This window comes from Bubalus kerabau, chromosome 10 (genome assembly GCF_029407905.1).
Source record: "Bubalus kerabau isolate K-KA32 ecotype Philippines breed swamp buffalo chromosome 10, PCC_UOA_SB_1v2, whole genome shotgun sequence".
Classification (NCBI taxonomy): Eukaryota; Metazoa; Chordata; class Mammalia; order Artiodactyla; family Bovidae; genus Bubalus; species Bubalus kerabau.
The window spans coordinates 92,215,472-92,238,519 of NC_073633.1; the positions used below are offsets into that span (position 1 = coordinate 92,215,472).

At 42.2% G+C, this 23,048-nt stretch overlaps 1 protein-coding gene across 5 annotated transcripts in view; it reads left to right on the top strand.

Moving 5' to 3' along the window:
• The window catches only part of TTLL5 (tubulin tyrosine ligase like 5), a 316,639-nt gene that overhangs the window by 129,576 nt on the left and 164,015 nt on the right, over positions 1-23,048 (top strand). For 3 of the 5 annotated variants that reach the window (XM_055538712.1, XM_055538711.1, XM_055538708.1), the window contains one exon: positions 276-463. In XM_055538712.1, coding sequence (XP_055394687.1) covers positions 276-463 — 188 coding nt within the window. The remainder of the gene's footprint in view (positions 1-275; positions 464-23,048) is intronic. The other 2 variants (XM_055538709.1, XM_055538713.1) reach the window with 1 other exon arrangement.

Genomic DNA, 23,048 nt, shown 5'->3' on the forward strand with positions numbered 1-23,048 from the left:
AATTATTCCCCACTACATACAATGAAAATTCTTTTTTTGTGAAGGATTCATATTATGCAAAAACATAGTTATGGATGCCTGTAATAAATCGGTGATGGGAAGAGATCCTCGGGTATAATAAGAGTATGCGTTTACTTTTGTGAGCTTTTGAAGATAGTTCCTTGCTCCTCTTGTTGTCAAAGATCCCTGGGATTCAATGAACTACCTATTGGTTGTCATCATCCTAAGTTTTTCTAATCTTTTTTTCCTAAGTGGATGAAAGCTTTTCTCTTTAGCAGGTTCATGCCATCCAAACAAGCAGCATTCAGGAGTGGCCAGAACCCAAAAGGAGGGAGAAGATGGCTCTTCATACAGCAAACGATACAACCCAAGTATGGTTACGGCCGAACTTCAGCGGCTGGCCGAGAAGCAGGCAGCCAGGCAGTATTCTCCATCTACTCACATCAGCCTCCTCACCCAACAGGTATGGCAGTTTGGGGTGTCATGGAGCTTTTAACCAGTGGATAGGATTAACTCCATAGTTCTCTGCCATTCCTGTCTTTACTAATGCCCATATGCTGATGCTTATTGAATGAATGTTCATTGGTTTTTTGAGCTAAAGAATGTTAGCTAAAAGTGTTCCTCTTTGGCTTTAAAGAAAGGATTTCTGTCACAGGTATTGCAAAGTTAAGTCTGCTGCTAGCTGTGATGTACCTATTTCATGGACAAATAAACTCGAATGTTCAGTTGTAAATACACTTTTAAACGATCTTTAAAAATAACTTATTTCATTGGTAAAATTTGCCAATGAGTTGTAGTCTTAGAAATCTTTTTACCAGAATGCCATAACATTACCTTTTACTTTTTTAACTGTACTACCTTTCATCTCTTGATGCCAGGATGTTTTCTGGGCACTGATTAATGAGTTCTTTCAATAAGCCCTCATCCAAACCATATCATTCTCCCCATTTTACAGATGGGGGAAACTGAGGCTAAAAGAATGATATAATCAAGGTCATCCAGCAAGCTTGATGGATACTGGGATTTTGACTTTTACGTTATATGTATGTTGACTAGCTTACAACACAGTGAAGTTAAGAACTATAGGATTCTTTTAGCCCTTCTTGCTGATTATCTCTATGGTATTTAACTGGAAGTAGAAGCCATATTTTTTCCTTTTTCTTAATGCAAAATGGCATCAAAATCCTCCAAAGGAATTATTATAATTCAAGTCCAAAGTTACAGTTTTCTGTATCTTCACAGTGTCGTATTCTTTCATTGGTGACAACTCTCTGTGCTGTGTGCTGTGCTGTGCTAAGTTACTTCAGTCATGTCTGACTCTTTGCGACCCCATTGTAGTCTGTCTGCCAGGCTCCTCTGTCCATGGGATTCCCCAGGCAAGAATACTGGAGTCCGTTGCCTTGCTCTCCTCCAGGGGATCGAATCCACGTCTCTTACGTCTCTTGCACTGGCAGGCAGGTTCTTTACCACTAGCATGACCTGGGAAGCCTGACAATCCTCTACTGATAATCAAATCTAGGAAAAAAGTGAAGCAATAGACTACTTCAAGTGCATGTTAAAAGCAGGCAACACACTGCTCCCTGGTGGTGCCCTACTTCTCTGTGTAAAATTATGGGCCATAATTCAAGCTTTACTTCCGCCTCATCCCAGAGTGTGAGGTTGTAATGAATTTTCTTTTTCAAATCTCTAATAGTTTAAAGGGAGTAGGTAAAAAGCCTAATGTGAATTAGAAAGTGAAGAATCTTGTACAGGCAGTGTTGAGACTTTAAAGTAATTAATAGTTAGATTTTAGTGACAGAATGATGTGAAAAGAAAATAGAATAAGAAGGAATTGTGAAATGTGCAGTGGCTATGAGGAGGGGAAGGACCGGTGATTCGCGACACTGTTTTCACTGGGTCACAGCCTGGAGTATGTTTCTGATTTTAATGAGCAACTAGAAGCACTAGACTTCAGTTGTGACCTAAATCAAATTCCTTACGATTATACAGTGGAAGTGAGAAATAGATTGATGGGACTAGATCTGATAGACAGAGTGCCTGATGAACTATATGGACAGAGGTTCATTACACTGTACAGGAGACAGGGAGCAAGACCACCCCCAAGAAAAAGAAATGTAAAACAGCAAAATGGCTGTCTGAGGAGGCCTTACAAATAGCTGTGAAAAGAAGAGAGGCTAAAAGCAAAGGAGAAAAGGAAAGATATACCCATTTGAATGCAGAATTCCAAAGAATAGCAAGGAGAGATAAGAAAGCCCTCCTCAGTGGTCACTGCAAAGAAATAGAAGAAAACACTAGAATGGGACAGACTAGAGATCTCTTCAAGAAAATTAGACATACCAAGGGAACATTTCATGAAAGATGGGCTCAATAAAGGACAGAAATGGTATGGACCTAACAGAAGCAGAAGATATTAAGAAGAGGTGGCAAGAATACACAGAAGAACTGTACAAAAAAGATCTTCACGACCCAGCTAATCATGATGGTGTGATCAGTCCCCTAGAGTCAGACATCCTGGAGTCCAAAGTCAAGTGGGCCTTAGAAAGCATCACTACGAACAAAGCTAGTGGAGGTGATGGAATTCCAGTGGAGCTATTTCAAATTCTAAAAGATGATGCTGTGAAAGTGCTGCATTCAATATGCCAGCAAATTTGGAAAACTCAGCAGTGGCCACAAGACTGGAAAAGGTCAGTTTTCATTCCAATCCCAAAGAAAGACAATGCCAAAGAATGCTCAAACTACCGCACAATTGTATTCATCTCACACGTTAGTAAAGTAATGCTCAAAATTCTCCAAGCCAGGCTTCAGCAATACATGAACCGTGAACTTCCAGATGTTCAAGCTGGTTTTAGAAAAGGCAGAGGAACCAGAGATCAAATGCCAACATCTGCTGGATCATCGAAAAAGCATGAGAGTTCCAGAAAAACATCTATTTCTGTTTTATTGACTATGCCAAAGCCTTTGAGTGTGTGGATCACAATAAACTGTGGAAAATTCTGAAAGAGATAGGAATACCAGACCACCTGACCTGTCTTTTGAGAAATCTGTATGCAGGTCAGGATGCAACAGTTAGAACTGGACATGGAACAACAGACGGATTCCAAATAGGAAAAGGAGTATGTCAAGGCTGTATATTGTCACCCTGCTTATTTAACTTCTATGCAGAGTACATCATGAGAAACGCAAGCTGGAATCAAGATTGCCGGGAGAAATATCAATAACCTCAGATATGCAGATGACACCACCCTTATGGCAGAAAGTGAAGAGGAACTCAAAAGCCTCTTGATGAAAGTGAAAGTGGAGAGTGAAAAAGTTGGCTTAAAGCTCAACATTCAGAAAATGAAGATCATGGCATCTGGTCCCATCACTTCATGGCAAATAGATGGGGAAACAGTGGCCAACTTTTTTTTGCCTTCTTCTACTAGCTGTGTGATCTTGGGCAATTCACTCAAATTCTGTACACCTCACGGTCTTTATTTGTTGATGGGGAAAATACAACAAGGTCATGAAGACAGTATGCAAAAACCTTTCTGTAAAGTCTAAATGCTGTATGCTTGGAAAGGATCACTCTTTCAAAACTGTAGAAGGCTCTTAATAACTAAAGGTTTGTGATTTGATTTGAAGTCAGTTTTTGGATAAAACATTGTGTTACCAAAATGAATGTTGCGGTTGAAAAGTTCAAGTTATGTGTTATTTGTGTTATTTCTCCTCAGAGAAAGTAATTCCTTAATTTGGAATTTGGGGAATTCTTATATTGTTCTTTTTCTGGTAAATAATAACATGTTGTAATGACTTAATATGGGCCCTGGAACATCCGTTTACTAGCCATTTCCTTTTGCTTCTAGCTGTGTTTGAAACAAAGTGCCTTGGTTGCTTATTCACTGAGGCAAGTGATAAGGTGTCTGTGGTCCTGGTGAGAGGCGCGCCTCCAGTTGGAACGTGCTGAAAGGTCCACTCTCCTCTCCGGACTTGGGGTGTGAACCTTTAGCTCAGCTCACCAGAAGTAACTCTGTGTACAGTAATTCCTTCAACTGTTTCTAATTTCCTCTTATCTGTCATTAGTTCCTTATTTTCAATTCCTGTTTTGTGTCTGTGCTTTTTTTCATGAATATTTTCTTTCCTCCTTCTCTGTTCAATAGGATATATTCTTTCTGTTATAGTTTTTAAATTGGTTATCTTCTTGTTTTATCTTTGCTAACTTCCTTCCTTCTGCATTCTATAGTTTTTGGTATTTCCTCCTAATTTCTTGAATTGAGTACTTCCTTTATTTTCACTCATTTCTTCTTCTTCTTTTTTTGTTTTTAATTTAAAGCTGTGGATTTTCCTGTGGTTCTTGCTTGAATTATATGCCATGTTGTTGCTCAGTTGCTAAGTCGTGTCCTACTCTTTGTGACCCCGTGGACTGCAGCACACACGCTCCCCCGTCCTTCACTATCTCCCAGAGTTTGCCCAAACTCATGTCCATTGAGTCGATGATGCTATCTAACCATCTCATCCTCTGTTGCCCCCTCCTCCTGTTGCCATCAATCTTTCCCAGCATCTGCCTTCAATCTTTCCCAGCATCAGGGTCTTTTGGGTGGCCAAAGTATTATATTCCATAAGCCCTGATATATATCTCTATATTACTTTTCTTGGCAAAGTGTTAAGAGATCTTCCACTAAGTAAGGTATGCTGATTTTAAATTTTCATGCTGTTTTGGAAGATGAGTATTAAAAAAATTGAAATTTGGGGCTTGCCTGGCAGTCCAGCAGTTGAGACTGTACTTCCGTCACAGGGAGCATGGATTCATTCTCTGGTCAGGTAACTAAGATCCTGCATGCTGTGTGGCATGGTTCCCCTCCCCTGAAAAATTGAAATTTGAGGGAATTTCTGTAAAAGAGTTCCTTTATTTTGTCTATGATTTCAGCTACTTGCCCATTAAAGCTTTTAGTTGCATTTTCCATAAAACTTTTTATTCAAATGCATTCTTTTAACTCATTCATTCAAAAATATTTTGTTACACTCTTAGGAGTGTTCCAAACCTTAATGCTAAGCCATAGGGATGATACAAGACAATAGATCTCAGTGTGAAGTAACTCACAGTGTGGGATGGGAAACAGCCACATAATACATGATAGAATGTGTTATGGAATGTACTCGCATGGGATATGCACCGAGGTTTCTAGGGAATAACAAAGCCACCAGAGGGTACCTAACCCAGCATGTGGGTGGGAGTGGGAGTGCCAAAGCCGCCTTCTTGGAAGAGATTACCCCTACACTGAATCTTAAGGGTAGGCAGGTGGGTGGCAGAAGAAGGGTGGGGCAGGCTCCAAAAGAAAAGCTTGCATGTGTGTACGTGGAGAACCAGGAAGCTGGTGGTTAGCAATGTTGGAGCATAGGGAGTCAGCAGAAAGCAGCTGAAACGGATGCCAGAGGAGAAGACAAGGGCTGATTCAAGGAGCGCTTTGAATGACCTGTGAAGGAACTCGGCTCTTTATCTCAACAATGACCGGGAGCCACAGAGACAAATGGGCCTTGCCTTTTAACTGTGTCACTTAGGTAGCTGGGAGGAGGATGGGTTGCAGGATGAAGCAATGGCATTCCATTTTCCTCCCTGCTCGCTGGTGAAGATGCTGAGGAACAGTTAATTAGCCAAAAGAAAAGAAAGCAAAGTACTCAGACAACCTACAAATTTGATTATAAAACTTTGAGTTGCCCATCATTTCCATTAGAGGCTAGATTCTTAACGAATTTATTTGTCTAAAAACAGGACTTCATTTATCTTGTAACTACTTTTACTATTTCTGCTATGATTTAAGCTTATTTATAGCCTAGAGCATACAAGAATATTGAACTTGCCCTGCCACCATGAAGTGGCCACTGTGGCCACTTTGGAAGTGTTTGCGTATGCTTGGAAACTAGAGTTACATATTTTCCATCTAGGATTATTCAGCCTAACAAATCTGAGCAGAGAGAAGGTCAGATTTAGTTCTTTCCCTTGACACGTGAGAAGCTGGTTATCTTTGGGGGCTGGGATCCTTTGGAAATGAGTGTGTACACCCCTGAAAGCAGGGTGCTCTAAAAGCATCTTTCGCTGGTTGGGGAGAGAGCCCTGTGGTAGGTAGCTGACAGCGTGACGCTGGAGTAGCAGCTTGACTATGAGATCTCACTATCTTTTCCTCACCCCCATGCCAGGAGAGGTGTGCTTTACAGCTGCAGCCCTCTGCACACACAGAAGCAGCCCTCTGTGGTTACCGCTGTCAGTGAACAGAAGAATGTGGCAAAGGAGCCCAGCTCTGCGGTGAGGAGAGGGAGGCGGGAAGACAGAGGGAGCACCGGCCTCTCTGTGCGGGCCAGTGTGAGATTGCAGGACCAGCTATCACTAGGAGCAGCTCCAGCTCTTCCAGCCTGGGAGTTTAATCAAAGAAGAATAACAGCCGACCACCCAGGCGAGGCTCCGGTGCTAGCGAATGTGCTGTGTCAGGCTCTGTTCCCGGCCAGCCAGTGCCCGGGCTGTGGCCAGGCCTCCTGGAAATATGCTGACAGATACATGGGAGGGAGGAGATGCTTTTTACTTCTCCATTTTTCATTTAGATGGAGAGGAGAAACGAAAAAGCATTCAATGTCTTTTTACTTTTGCTCCTCACCCTGCCCCTTTCCCGCCTAGACCTAGAGAAGGGTGTCCGCCCAGGTCGAGAACGTTGGCTCACACCGCTTACCCATCCGTTTGCACTCAAGGAGCTCTTTGATCATTTCTTCTGCTTCAGCAGTTTCCATTGTGATTCTGCTCATTTCTTCAGGGTCCAGGGTGGACCTGGAGTAGATCTCAGTTTCAGAAATTGCTATTTGAAGGTGAAGCTGGCAGAGAGGAAGCACAATTTTTTGACGTGGTTACAGGTGTTTTCCAGGATTGACGCCAGCAGCCCCCAGTTATCACACGCTTGGGCATTCATTACTGGAAATGCTCTTCCTGCCTCCTGACCGTATCTGACACGTTTGAACTATTGTCCATTTGCGTTCTGATTTTGTAATTTTTTTCCCCTAAGTGTAGCCTCTTTGGATCTGTATTTTTCTGGGTAGAAAAGTTGTGCTTCTTTGTGTCATATACTTTCCTTTTCTCCATTTCTAGAAACAGAAAAGGGTACATGGAAAAAACAGAAGCCCTTGGGTCAATGAGACTTTGGACAAGTTATTTAAATTCCCTGTGCCTTAATTTTCTTCTGTGTCAAGTGGAGTAATTACAGTGTCAAGACAAAGTCTCCTGGACCCTCGTGCCTCCCTGCTCTGGGTCATAGTACCAGTTGATCCTATCACTTCCCCGGCTCTTCTGTGTCTCTTCAGGCTTTAAACCCCAGATTTTCCTTAGGTCGTTGATCTACTGATGGTCCCTTGTTCTAAAATAACCTTTATTTTAATCTCTTACCATTTTGACTCTTTCTCAGACGCCTTCCCAGGTGGCTCAGTGGTAAAGAATCCACCTGCCATTGCAAAAGACACGGGGTCAATCCCTGGGTTGGGAAGATTCCCTGGAGAAGGAAACAGCAACCCACTCCAATATTCTTGCCTGGGAAATCCCAAGGACAGAGGAGCCTGGCAGGCTACAGTCCACGGGGGTCGCAAAAGAGTCAGACATGACTGAGCGACTAAACAAAACAGTAACTCTCAAAGGTCACTGATGACCTTGGAATTGCCAGCTTCAGTCACCTATTATTAATCCTCATTTTCTTTTAGTACATGGCACTCTTATTGACTGCCTCCTTCCTGAAAACTCCCCTTAGCTTCTCCAGCCCTTCAATAATTTCTTTGAGAGCTGATCCTATACTTCCCCCCAAAAAACTAGACTCCACTTTCCACATTTTTAAAAGGCCACTGGTATTTAGGCCTGAAATGTATAAACTGACAACAGCAGAGTCTTTCTGATTAAAGAAGGGGATTGTGGCCTGGACATCTGTTTCCCCCTGTTCTCACAGGCATTCTTCAGCATGCATCTGAATTCCAGAGCTCACTTGAACTTTATGCCTCTCTGTAGTGCCTCCCCTTGGGTAGATTTCCTCTTCCCATAGCGTCATCTAGTACTGGTCTGCAGATTGCTCCCAAATATACGTCTTTAGTTTGAACCTGTTTTCTGAGTGTCATGTCCAGGTTTCCAACTGCCTGCTAGACATCTCCATCCAACTGTATTGCAAGAACCCAGAATATTCAATGTACTTTTTAAGCATGTTTTGAAAATACTCAAAATATGTTCACTATATCTAATACTTATCTGTTCTTCTCCCCTTTTCCCCCTCTGTATCAGTGACACTGCAGTTCTCCTAGGGGCTTAGGTATAGAGCCTTTAGTTTATCAGCTTTTCTGTTTCCTCATTCTATGTCAGGGCAGTTGTTGCCAGTTCTTGTTGAGTCTGACTCTATAATTTCTCTGATATGTATCTTCTCTGTTTCACATCTTCTGTTCTGCTTAAGGACTTAATTATCTCTGGACTGGATCACTACAGTTAACCTCCTAAATGGTCTCCCAGCCATTCTCCTCTATTCACCCTAGTCTTTGTTCTAAAGGAATCTTTCTAAACCACCAGTCTGATAATGATACTCCTTTGCTCAAGAATCTTGAATGGAATCCTGTTATCTTCAAAGTGAAGCCCCAGCTATTGAATGTTATTCAAAGCCTTTATGTAGAATCTGGCTCCAGGTTACTTCTCCAACCTGTCTCCTTCCCATGACAGAGGTTTTTGTGCAGCTCATCCAGAATTTTCTTAGTCTCTGTTCCTTAATTTATGCTGTCTCCTCTTGGGAAACGTTCCCCAGTCAACAGTACGTGAACTGAGAACTTTCAGATGTACCAAGTGGATTTAGAAAAGGCAGAGGAACCAGAGATCAAATCGCCAATATCCGTTGGATCATAGAAAAAACAAGGGAATTTCAGAAAAGCATGTACTTCTGCTTCATTGACTATGCTAAAGCCTTTTACTGTGTGGATCACAACAAACTGAGGAAAATTCTTAAAGAGATGGACATTCCAGACCACCTTACCTGCCTCCTGAGAAACCTGTATGCAGCTCAAGAAGCAACAGTTAGGACTGGACATGGAACAATGAACTGGTTCAAAATTGGGAACTGAGTATGTTGAGGCTCTATTTTGTCACCTGCTTTTTTTTTAACTTATATGCAGAGTACATCATACGAAATGACGGGCTGGCTGTAGCACAAGCTGGAATCAAGATTGCCGGGAGAAATATCAACTTCAGATATGCAAATCATACCACCCTTATGGCAGAAAGCGATGAGGAACTAAAGACCCTTTTGATGAAGGTGAAAGAAGAGAGTGAAAAAACTGGCATAAAACTCAACATTCAAAAAACTAAGATGGTATCTGGTCCCATCACTTCATGGCAAATGGATGGGGAAAACATGGAAACAGTGGCAGATTTTTTTTTCTTGGGCTTCAAAATCACTGCAGATGGTGACTGCAGCCATGAAATTAAAAGACACTTGCTCCTTAGAAGAAAAACTATGGCAAAGCTCATCAGTGCATTAAAAAGCAGAGACATCACTTTGCTGGCAAAGATCCATCTAGTCAAAGCTATGGCTTTACCAGTAGTCATGTATGGATTTGGGAGTTGGACCTCTCCCAGGCTGAGTGCCAAAGAATTGATGCTTTTGAATTGTGAAGCTGGAGAAGACTCTTGAGAGTCCCTTGAATAGCAAAGAGATCAAACCAGTCAATCCTTAAGGAAGTCAATCCTGAATATTCATTGGAAGGACTGATGCTGAAGCTGAAGCTCCAGTACTTTGGCTGCCTGATGCAAAGACCCAGCTCATTGGAAAAGATCCTGATGCTGGGAAAGATTAAGGAAGGGAGAAGGTGGCAATAGAGGATGAGATGGTTGGATGGCATCCCTGACTCAATGGACATGAATTTGAGCAAACTGCGGGAGATAGGGAAGCCTGGCCTGCTGCAGTCCAGGGGATCACAAAGAGTTGGACACGACTGGCTGAACAACAGCACCGTATGTAACTGTATACGTTTGTCCAGGCTCAGTGTACGTGCCACTTCTCTCAGAGGCATGCCATCTCATTCACCATACAGCTATTTGTATTTGTCCAGACAGCTCTCTCCTTTAATGAACAGTGAGCTCTTTGGAGGCACTATCCTTTGCTGCCTCAGAACCTAACTCATGGGTAGTACTCAGTAAATGTGCTAATTCTACTGGACTATAAGGTACCTGGTTAAGGTGGAAAGTGACCATGTCCATTTTTTCACCAGTTTTCCCAACCTGGGTATATAGTGTGGATTTGATACTTATTTTTAAAATAAATGAATGAATAATCCCCTGCCACCCTATCCAGACGTCATCTTTCCATTGTCTATGTCTGTAGCCCTTCATTAGTCATTCCCTATAACAAAATATGTTATAGTTTTGCATCTCTTCTTTTCTATTGAGTTATAAACTATGTGATGGTGTTCTTTCTAATACATCACCCAGCACTTGGTATGCACTTATTACATGCTTGCTAAATTGAAAAAAATTTTTCTTCTGTGTTATGTTGGTTTTTACATTTGTTTTAAAAAACTATTCCTCTTCCATTTTTTTTTTTTCAATACACCTGCCCTTCATAATAAAGTAGGTGACATTAGTTGAATGTCTGCTTTGTACTGGACACTGTGGTAAGTACTTTATATGCATTATTATCTCTGTAACCTTATGAAGTAGAGACTTTTTTTAACAGATGAAGAAGATAGCTGAAAGCATAAGCCACTCTGCTGAGGTCACACAAATGGCAGGTGATGGCACCAGGACTCAAACCCAGATCTCTCTGACTTTATACTCTTTCCCTTGGTGTTTTTCTGCCTCTTCTCATTCTACACAGGACTCTCACCTCTCCTTAGACTCTAGTAACTGAGCTTAAGGCCACTGTAGAGTTGTAGCCAAGCCATCAGATTGTTTGGTAGTGAATTCGGGTTCATCACTGAGCGGCCTTCTTAATCCCTGGAGATGCAGTGAGAGTAGATCTGTTTATCGTGGTGGCGGTGGCCCCCATCGACTCAAAGACTGAATAATGAATTAGAAGTACAAGAAACGGATCTGGCCATCTTGTAAGGTTTTCCAGGAATGTCTTTGGCAATTCTTGATCTGGAACTCTTGGTAGATTTTGGAACACCAAGTGTCTGTGTGTGTATGTATGTCATGTAAGTGACAGCGTTTATGAGAGAAGACATGGCAAGAGAACTGAGTGCTAATGCAGCAGAGCTGCAGAGGTTCCTTGCCTTTCCTAACTCCTTTGAAAGTGAGGTTAACACTGGAACTCTTATCTCCTGCTGATTAGAATATAAGTTTCTTGAGATTCATTTTATCAGTATCCAGGAACAGGAGACGAAGGTCATCCCTTAAAACATGTTTGTGGTCATGGCTAATGATTTAATACCTGCTCAGGAAGTGCCCTTGGAAGAATGGTTTAAAAGTAGCTGTTTAAGGATGATACAAATCATGTAATTAAGTACAGATCCAGCACTTTGCGTTTTCATTTATCTTGAGTGAAATAGATCTTGGTCCAGTGATTTTTTTTTTATTCAAGGATTGCCTTTTGTTCCAGCGACATATGGTAAAACAAGTCAGATAGGATTCACCACTACATTTCTCTATTCAATTCAGGGCCCCATGGTCAGGGCAATGAAGGGTCCATGACAGACTGAGTTGATCCCATCGTATTCTGACGAGCCTTTGTATGTGAAGGACACAGAGAACGTTGTTCTCAAGATGCTGCTGCATAGTTCAGAGTACAGTGTGAATACAGCTTTAGAAAAATTGATCTTCGTAGCAGTGGTATGAAGTGAGTCTTAACCTTTTTGGAGTGAGAGATTCCTTTGAGAATTGAATGCAAGTTACAGTTTTTGTCCTGAAAAAAATGTGCACTCAAACTTAGAAATGTACATTAATTTCAGAGGGTTCATAAACATTTCCTCCCCCTCTAGCTTAACTCCTGCATGATGCCTGGTGGACCCAAGGTCTCCAAGTTGAGAACTCCTGAAAACTTTTAGGTAGTATATGGTCATTAATATCAGTAATTTGGCCAAAAGTGATTGCTCTAAATTTGTGATTATCTTACCTTCAGACATTCTTTGTATATTTCAGTGATACAACACCCACCCTCCCCCAGGCCATAATCTCCATGAAGGCAAGAATTTTTTAAATTAAAAAAAAAAAAAAAAAGATTATTCTATCCTCAGTGCTCAAAAGAATGCCACAGAGTGTCTGATAAATATTTGTTGGATTAATTAAATAATCTTGTGGAACCCCATCTCTAGACCTCATTAGACGACTTAGTTAAGATTTTATGGACCATGCTATAATGAGGAGACTGAGCTATGCCAAGATTATAAGCTGCATTGGGAATGCTCTGCCACTGATTTGTTCTTATGTTAAGCTATTACTAAGTCTTTGATGTGGAATTTCCATCTCCATTTTGATAAATAAGATACATGAAATTTGCAGACAGCCTTAGTAAACCTGAGGTTGCCTGAGTGAATCTCAAATGGAGTGTTATCTGTTTGCTGTTTCAGTGTCATGAAAAGCATATATAGTATATTCATCGACAAGGAATAAAATCTGTATGTCTAAGCTATTATTCGACCCATTTGAGAACTTTGCCCAAAACTTCAAGACTGGGTAGAAATCATCTCTAAAATTATGCACGTTGATAATAGCAAGAGCAACACTTATCTCTCACTCTAGTCACTGATTATTTCATTTCCCCTTATTCCAAAGCAGTCCTTCCCTTATGGTATTTTTAAAGAGAGGTAATTTGGAACCTTTAATTTCCTTGCAAGCCTTCCAGTGACATGAATCACTTTTTAACTCACTGGTGAAACTAGCTGCTAGTTGGAGATTGAGGTGTGTTTGTGAGGTTTATTTGAGACTAGATGAGACCCACTTCATTTATATAAATACTTTTGTGCCTACTGGGTAAACTCCAGGGATACAAAAGGAAATAAGATGCAGTCCTCGTCCTAAGGGAGCATGTAATTTGTGGGGCAAGATAAGTGAATAAACCTATAATTAGAATACAATGCAAAACATGGCATGAAGCTCTTCAACTCTACCATTATGCTCTTGAAACAGTGTAATGGCAAGGATCCTTTATAGCTGAGGGAACTCTTCTGTGAAAAATAAATCTAACATTGGAAAGTAAAGCGCAATGTACTAGCAACAAGATTTCAGGATCCAGCTCTACTGATGTGGTGTGAAGGACCTTCCTAGGGCTAATGGCGAAACCCAAAATAGCCTCTGATTTTTCAGTTTCCAGGTTGGAGATAATTCCTGCCTCTCCTGGCACAGCTGTATCTGTATTTGCTGCTTGTGTTTTCCCAAGCACAATGAGACACCTTGATGCTGTGTTAAGGTGAAAGTCTTGTGAAAACCCATAAGCCCCAGTTAGAGAAGGGTTTTTGCCACTACATTTGTAGACAAGCCATATCAGTAGAAATGTAGAACCCTGGGGCCTGCTGTAAGTGGAGAGTGTCTTGTTCTTGAGGGATTGATGGCACATGCTTGCACAGTGGTTCAGTTCGGTTCAGCTGTTCAGTCATATCTGACTCTCTGGGACCCCATGGACAGCAGTACGCCAGGCCTCCCTGTCCATCACCAAATCCTGGAGCTTACTCATCATGTTCATTGAGTTGGTGATGCCATCCAACCGTCTCATCCTCTGTCATCCCCTTCTCCTCCCATCTTCAGTCTTTCCCAGCATCGGGGTCTTTTCCAATGAGTCAGTTCTTCACATCAGGTGGCCAAAGTATTGGAGTTTCAGCTTCAGCATAAGTCCTTCCAATGAATATTCAGGACTGATTTACTTTGGGATGGACAGGTTAGATCTCCTTACTGTCCAAGAGACTCTCCAACACCACAGTTCAAAAGCATCAATTCTTCAGCCCTCAGCTTTCTTTGTACTCCAACTCTCACATCCATACATGACTACTGGAAAAACCATAGCTTTGACTAGACAGATCTTTGTTGGCAAAGTAATGTCTCTGCTTTTTAATATGCTGTCTAGGTTGTTCATAGCTTTTCTCTTTTTAAAAGTCTGTTTCCCAGTCCTGTGTTAAGTTCTGGCTGTTCTATGGTGGGGTTAATGGCAACCTCCTCCAAGAGGGCTAATGCCATACCCAGGTCTACTGCATCTAGAGCCCCTGCCCCCGCAGCAGTCCACTGCTGACCTGTACCTCCACAGGAAACACTCAAACACAGTTCTTTCTCAGTCTCTGTGGGGTCTCCGGGTCCTGGTGCGCACAAGGTTTGTTTGAGCCCTCTGAGCGTCTCTGACGGCACATGCATGCATAGAAGTGCTGCTGCTGCTGCTAGGTCGCTTCAGTCGTGTCTGACTCTGTGTGACACCATAGACGGCAGCCCACCAGGCTTCCCCGTCCCTGAGATTCTCCAGGCAAGAACAGTGGAGTGGGTTGCCATTTCCTTCTCCAAGGCATGAAAGTGAAAAGTGAAAGTGAAGTCGCTCAGTCGGGTCCAACTCTTAGCGACCTGATGGACTGCAGCCTACCAGGCTCTGCCACCCATGGGATTTTCCAGGCAAGAGTACTGGAGTGGGCTGCCATTGCCTTCTCCAAAATGCACAGAAGTAGATGCTAGTTAACGTTGATATGGTGGGGGATTCAATATCGCAGTAGACACTGGCAACTTGTTTTTTTTCCATTAACCTGTTTTGTCTTTTCAAATATTTGCTAAAACCTCACTATCCTTAAACGTCAGTTTGTTTGTTTTTGTTGTTCCATGGTGGATCTAGAAGTTATTGGTCATTAAACACTGACTGCAAGAGAACTATGGCTGGAATCCAGATTCCATAGCGGCTAACTTGAGAGTCAAGAGAAGATTCCCAGAGACGATCTCCCAAGCCAAAGCATCTCTTAATCACTACAAGATTTTTGGCTCCAGTCTCCTGAGTAGGAATCCTAGCTTTGGTGACATGGGCTGGATGAGCCAATGTCTTCTTTTGCCTCCAGGTCTCAGGCCTAGACAGAAGCCATCTAGTCTGCCTCCTAGGCACCTCGCTCCTGGCCCACCTCCTTGTCTTGATCCTCAAATCATTTTCCTGTTGAGGGGGGGCGTGGAATGATAAATCTAAGGAAAGGCGCATTTTCCCATGAGGCCCTAGAACAAAGCTGGCCTAAGATGCCCACTCTTGGACCTTCCCTTCTTAAAGGGTGGGCAGTGCCAACTTGCCTTGCCAGCTGTTTGGGAGGATGCAATCCAAAAGAGGGCTGATTCAAAAGAAAATGTGAACACATGAACTTGAGAGCTTTTATCATCTTACTACAAATGCCGCTGTCCAGTTCCAAGGCCCAGCACTCTTCTTCAGCCTTGGGATGGGGTGGGAGGGGGGATGAGGAGAGACCAGCAAAGCGTGTCCTGCATCCCATCCTTATTATGTCTCGCCTGACCATGCTGATTCTCAGCCAGATTTCCCTGCTTCCCCACAGTCCTGGCATAGCCCTACTCTGTCAGAATCTGCGAGCCATCTTACTGTTGTCTACTAGATGAAGAGAGTAGAATTCAGGGACCTCCCCAAGGTGTTCTCCTATTGGTTTCCATCTTCCATTGCTCTAAGCTTTAGCCTAATTAGAGTGTCTTTCTGTTTCTCAGAGACTCTTCTTGCTTATCTGTCTCTATATTTTTAATCCTGCCTTATCTTTTCTCCTTGGAGCCACCACCATTCCACCAGCCCCAAACCAGTCCTCCTACGGATCATTTTAGGACCAGTTCAACTGCCTTCTTTGAATTTCCTTAATGCCTTTATTACAGCAATTACCATATCCTGGAGGCCTTTAATATTGCTATTTGTCTGGATGTTTTTCTCACTCGATTACCAACTCCTTCATGGCTTAAGGGCAGAGGCCCCATTTTAAGAGTATGGCCACCCATATTCTTAGGACATTACCCAAGGCTTTGCAGCAACAGAGTAAATATTTATGAACTTAAATCTTTGAGTTTTGGACTTCTTTTGAGCATTCAGGACTGTAGCATTTCTCGAGCATGCCTACAGAGCAACAGTGATCTAGTTAGGCCTGGCCCGGGATCCTTTTTGGATACCAAAAGGTTATGTGTCTGAGTGGGTGGTAGGTATATTCTGGGAAGCCATCAGGGCAATGCCATCATATTTTAATCACAGCACTGGCAGTAGCGCTACTTTGAGCAAACAGCAGCAACAAGCAGTAACACTTGGGCGGGCCAGCCACCGGAAATTGGCCTCCCTCTCTGTTTCTGCTGCCCCTTTTCTCAATCCATCACCTGTATTTATTCCCGCAGTAATTTAAACACCTGTCTAGATGGAATGCGTGCAATGTGTCCCTACCCCACACATTCAGATATTTGCTCACCTGCCTTATTCGGAAGGTTGGCTCTAAAATAAACAAGAGTTTTGGTACTGAAAGAAAAAACACCCTGAGGTCAGCGTGGCAACGGACATGAGGAAGGGAACGGGAGTGGAACTTCTGCAGAAGCCTCTCCGAGAGAGTGGGAGCAGAGGAAAAGGAGGGGGAGGAGGAGAGCAAGGGGTGAAACATCTGCCTGCGGACCCTAAGGCTCAGGTGGGCCTTGGCACGCACGCACGCACAAGCTCAAGACTGGATTCTCCTACAGGCTGTCCTTCACTTAGAGAAAGGCAGGGGTGGAAGAATATTTAACAAGCTGATTATTATGAGGATTAAATATCTTGGTTTGTTTTTTATACATAATTTTATTTATTTAGTTGTTTGGGCTTTTCTCTGGTTATGGCGACTGGGGCGACTCTGGAGTTGGGGCATGTGGGCTTCTCATTGCGGTGGCTTCTCTTTTTGTGGAGCACAGGCTCTAGGGCATGCAGGCTGCAGTAGTTGAGGCACATGGGCTCTGCACAGGCTCAGTAGGTGTGGCTTAGTTGCTCCAAGGCATATGGGATCTTCCTGGATCAGGGATGAAACCCGTCTCCTCCATTGGCAGGCGGATTCTTTATCATTGAGCCACCAGGGAAGCCCTTGTCTTGATTTATTTTTCATGACCACCATTTTTCATGGCAGCGTGATAAGCTAGATTTGAAGTTCCCTGAAGCTTGTTCCAGACTGTTGCATCCACTTTTGCATCCTTGGCATACTTGACATTATGCACGTTCATGTTTGAGCATCCAAATGACAATGAGACATAGTAAAGCCACAAAGTTCTTGATAGAATTGTTTTCTCTCCTCCTTCCCTTTGGTTGTTTTGTATGTTGTTCCCCACTCCATTAGGGCATTTCTGCTGGTTTTTGGACGATCCCCTGAGCTTAATGGAGGACTAGATTTGAAAGGTTCCTCTTCCCTGTTCTTTCCTTTCCCACCATGCCCTGTAGCAAGTGCTTCTCAAGCTTAAAGATGCACGTGAATTACCTGTGGCTCTTGTCAAATACAGATTTCTGTTCACTGGGGCTGAGATTGGGCTGAGTCTGCATTTTTAACAAACTCCTGGATAATGCAAATGCCGGTCCACAGACAGAATAGTAAGTTCAGGTTGAAAGTTATAAGGCAGTGGGAATAACTCAGTGGTTAAAACTGCAAAATCAGGAGGTTTTGTATCAGGGAAAACAGGAATTGAAACTAGGGGCTTATAGATAACAATTATTTGTTCTTGAGCAAATTATTTTACCTCTTAATCTCAGTTTCCCCATCTATAAATGAGGGCAATAATTGTACCTAACAGACGTGTCTTTAAGATTGAGTTAATTGTCTAGAACAATGCCTGGCAAAAACAAAATACTGATTAAAGTTAGCCATCATTAGCGCTAATCCAACTTTGTTGTTATTACTATTATTGTAAAGGAACCTGAAAGATTTCGTATTTGCTTAAAAACTAACTATGGCAAAACATTTTAGAGATCCAAACATAGACTTGTAAAGTTCTTATAAGCAACATAAAGATGTTGATATCCTTTATCAATAAGACATGTTCTTTAACTATCCTGTCTTCCAGACCCCTTTGCAACTCGTGGCATAAATTCGTGAGTTGACCAGCCTAGATTTAGTAGCATAGTCTCTGATTATTAGCCCAGAGGAGCCAACTGGCCCAATGGCGACTATGCTGTGCAAAGTCACTTCAGTTGTGTCCGACTCTGTGCGACCCTATGGACTATAGCCTGCCAGGCTCCTCTGTCCATGGGATTCTCCAGGCCAGAATACTGGAGTGGGTTGCCAGACCACCTCTACCTTAATAGCCTGATCCTCCTCACTCAAATGATGAACCTCTGTTTTGTGACTGGTGCTATGTCTTTATGTGCTGTGAGCCTTGTCATTAAAAAAAAAAATTCTTTAGTAGTGACATGTTACCCATTTGTTGCAAATCAGGTGTAATTAAGTGCCATTTTCCACTTTCTCTTCATTTTATCAAATCTGGTTTTGTTATGTTAGCTGGAGAAATGTAGATGGACGGGGAAGCAAAGGGAGCCTATGACAGGAATAGTCATCGTCATTCTGTCCCTTTAAGGAAGAAACTGCCAGGTGTGAACTCTAATTGGCTTATAGAATTTCTTAAGACCTGCCCTGCCCTTTGGTCAGCCCTATCCCTAGTCAAGACAAGGTGTAGCAAGGGCCACCAGAGTTGATGCGTGGGTCTGTTTTAGTTCAAGGAATTCTTCTGCCTATTCTAGAAAAAACCGAGAAGCTAAAAGAAAGAACTAGAGACATTCAAAACTCATTTAATCTAGAGATAATTTGCTTGGACTGAACTTGCTGCTGCTGCTGCTGCTAAGTCACTCAGTCGTGTCCGACTCTGTGTGACCCCATAGACAGCAGCCCACCAGGCTCCTCTGTCCCTGGGATTCTCCAGGCAAGAACACTGGAGCGGGTTGCCATTTCCTTCTCCAATGCATGAAAGTGAAAGTGAAGTCGCTCAGTCGTGTCCAACTCTTAGCGACCCCATGGACTGGAGCCTACCACGCTCCTCCATCCATGGGATTTTCCAGGCAAGGGTACTGGAGTGGGCTGCCATTGCTTTCTCTGTAGACTGAACTTAGGCAGGCATAAATCTGTACTCATAGGATTCAGCCAGATCTGGTCAAGGCTCTAGAGCTGTGCTGTCTGATAAGATGGCCACGGCCTTCATGTGGCTTTTAAAATTTAAGTTAAATACACTTTACAATCCAGTTCCTCAGTCACATTGGTCATATTTCAAGTGCACAATAATCATCTGTGGCCAGTGACTGTATTGAACTGTGCAGTTTATAGAACATTCCATCACAGTATGTTCTATTGGATAGTACTGTTCTAGAACAAGGGTTGTGAAAATAGTTGTCTCCCCTGTCAGTTCTGATTAACTGGAGACAGCTGCCTGGAGGACTGTATAAAGAAGACTCTGAGGCCATAGCTAAGTGAGCCCCAAATTATTTTATTACTCATTAGCAATGTATGTCCTGGTAAGACAGAGCTGGGTGGTATGGAGGTAATTATGGCCTTGGATACTAAATGTCTTCTAGACAAAAATCACAGAAGTAAGAGTTGAATATTTAGAGGGCCAAGTTGTTATTATTTAATAGAGATAGACTCCTTTTTTTTTTTTTTTTTTTTTTTTTAGCGGGAATCCTTTGCATAGAAAGATGAGAACCTTCAAAACTTTTCTTATTCCTTACATACTCTCACATTTAAGCAGTGGTCTTTTTTTGCTATCTTGCTCAAAATAAATTAAGGATGCTTTGCTTTTATGTAGAAGGAAATAATAATGGCTGCCAATTCTTGATATATCCATGAAATGCAGAGTGGATGTTACATGAAAAAATAAAATTCACTACGAGTCCAAAATTAGTTTTATGTTCATACCATCTCTTACTGTATCTGCCAAGAAACAAAACTGATTGAGGATGCTTTTGTTTGGGGCTTTTTGTTAGTCTGTTTCTCTAATCTGCTGTGGTGAAGGGTGACAAGTGGAAAATAAATTTAAGGAAAAGGAGAAAAACCTGGAATAGTTAGGTATTATCAATTCTTGTATAATCACTATTTTCAGAATTTGAGGTCTATATCCAGTTATATTTTCAAAACCTTCTAGTAGTTAAGGACAACTAAGACTGTTTCCCTATTTGTTTCAAAACTGGAAAATGGCTTTTAAAACAAGAGTACCAGTTCTGCAACTGTTATGTGACCTTGAACCAATGACTTACCATAACTTCTCTGACCCTTAGTTTCTCCATATCTGAGAAGGGAGTACTCAGGGAATTTCCTAAAAGTTCAGTGGTTAGGACACCCCTCTCCCACTAACAAGGGGCTGAGTTCAATGCCTGGTATAGGAACTAAAATCCCAGAAAACCACGTGGAGTGACAAAAAAAGAGAGAGAGAGAGAAAAGAGTATCACAGTATCTATCTCTGTGAGTAATGAAGGGAGATAAAAACCTCACTTATAAGTACCTGGCACTTCTCCTGCAAGGACTCAGATGTTAAGCCATAGGATTAGGATAAAGTATACCACATGCATTTGGAAGAGGCCTTTCTCTCTTTTCCTCTTGGCCCTGCCATCTAGTCGATGTGTTACCTTTATCTAATTATTTACCTCTTAAGACTTCAGTTGCCTCTTCTGTAAAATGGGAGTAACAATAGAAATTTCTTGAAAGGCTGGCTCAGGGTTAAGTGATTGTGCACATCAAGATGATCAAGGGCATCTCAGCTGCGGGTCCCCAACTCCTGGGCCACAGACCTGTAGCAGTCCATGCCGTTGGACCGGGGCTGCCCAGCAGGAGTGAGCGGAGGGTGAAGTTTCATCTGTGTGTACAACCGCTTCCCATGGCTTGCCTTACTGCCTGAGCTCAGCCTTCTTTCAGATCAGCAGCATCAGATTCTCATAGGCATGAATCCTAACCCTAAAGTCAAGGCCGAATATTCTGAGATTGCCACAAAATAAAGTGCACAATAAATGTAATGCGTTTGAATCACCCCCAAAACCCATCCACCCCTCCCCCAGTCCAAGGAAAAATTATCTTCCATGAAACTGGTCCCTGGTGCCCAAAAGGCTGAGGACTGTGAGCTAAGCCCATGGCACATGGTGAGCATTCAGTAAATGTTAGTGATTATGATGAAAATGATGGTTCGGTCACTAAGTCGGGTCTGACTCTTTCGACCCCATGAACTGTAGCCCCCCAGGCTCCTCTATCCATGGAATTTCCCAGGCAAGAATACTGGAAGGGGTTGCCATTTTCTTCTCTATGGATCTTCCTGATCCAGGCAGTCTCCTGCGTTGCAGACAGATTCTTTACTGGCTAAGCCACCAGGGAAGCCCACGATGAAGACAATGATGTTTCAATTAAGGCAGTCTGACCAAAAGACAGAAAATGTACCAAGTCTAATATCTCTTCTCCTTCCCATTCACTCATGTCCAAGCCAGAAAGTTTATACTAACCATGGTAAAGTATGTACATTTTGTTTATTTTATTGCTGTCCCACTATAAATTATTAATAAGCCTTTTTTATTAGGTTTTTGGCACAACCAACTAAGACAGTAATTGGAGAAGCTGTTAGTTATCAGAAAGACCTTTCTACTTGGTAACGTCTTTATAAGCTGTAAGCTCATGTCTACTTTGAGAAGCCTAATCTTTAGGGCCAGGGGCGTTAGTGTTGGGGCAAGGGTGAGCTGAGTCCTGCGGAGCGCCCGATTGTCTGAGCACGTTTGTTGCTTCTAGGTAGGGTGCAGGAAGAGGGTCAAGGCCCTTCAGAGGGGCCAGAGGGCACTGCCGTCACCTGCTGCGCTATCTTCCCCCTTTTGTCAATGTGGGCTTTCTTCTCCCCTGGTAGCGGCAGAAAGGGGTCAAAAATACTTGAGTCTTTGGTGTGAAGACACAGGCCTGGGCAGTTGTCACTTACTGAATTCTGTAACTAGGAATGAAGCACTAAACTGCTAAAAATGACTTATTTTCTTTCAGATTTAAAAAAATCCTATTTGTGTCAAAATTGTTAGCTTCCTGGGACACTTTTTTTGGACTTTAAATCTCCTCATGTCACTCTTCCCTGTGTCTCAGCACCCTGCCTTCAGCCTTGAGTCCCCCACCCCTTTTCAGCACCCTCTGTGCATCTTATTTGAAATGCTTCTCGAAGCCTCGTTTTCTGATTCCACTCTCTCCATCCAGGTTTTAAGCTTATCAGCTCACACCTGTATTTTTCATAATAATGTACATTTTTTTCCTTCTGGATTATAAAAGTAACATATCCGTTTTAGGAATGTGTATCCGCATATGTGTGCGTTTAAGGAAATTTGAATCTGTTCTCTGTACAGTTTCATATTGTGATTTCTTTTTTTTAATTCAAGACATCGGCATGTTCCTAAATCATTAAGTATTCTGCAAAAAATTCTGGTGGATACATAACATTCCCTTATATGTTTAGAGCAAAATTTATTTAACATGTTTATTTAACATAATTTATTTAAATACTATTAGCCATTTAAATCTTTCCTTTTTCAATATTAAAAAGGATGCTTGTTTTCAGTTTCTGTTCACAGTATAGTGTAGTGAGGAAGAACAGGGAATTTGGAGTTTCAGACTATGGTCAGATTGTAGTTCTGCCATTTATTCCTGTTTCTGTCTTTGTAAAGTGGGGATAATAATTGTACCTGCAAATAGAATTATGAATGAGATGTATGTAATATACTTGTTTACTCAGAGCTTGGCACATTTTAAGTTCTGCTAAATAGTAACAACTATTATAGTACCTCGTTAATGATCTGCAGTTGTTTTTTTGCATAGTTCCTATAACTTAGACTGTAGCATCAAAGTGTACAAAAATTTTGATACTTTTCTTGTAGAAAGAGTCTACCAATGAAAGATGTGTATTTACACTACACATCTAATATGTGTGTATGCTACACATCTAATACACCCTTTGGCATTGTTACTGCTGCTGCTAAGTCACTTCAGTTGTATCCGACTCTGTGTGACCCCATAGACGGCAGCCCACCAGGCTCCCCCGTCCCTGGGATTCTCCAGGCAAGATCACTGGAGTGGGTTGCCATTTCCTTCTCCAATGCATGAAAGTGAGAAGTGAAAGTGAAGTCGCTCAGTCATGTCCGACTCTTCCCGACCCCATG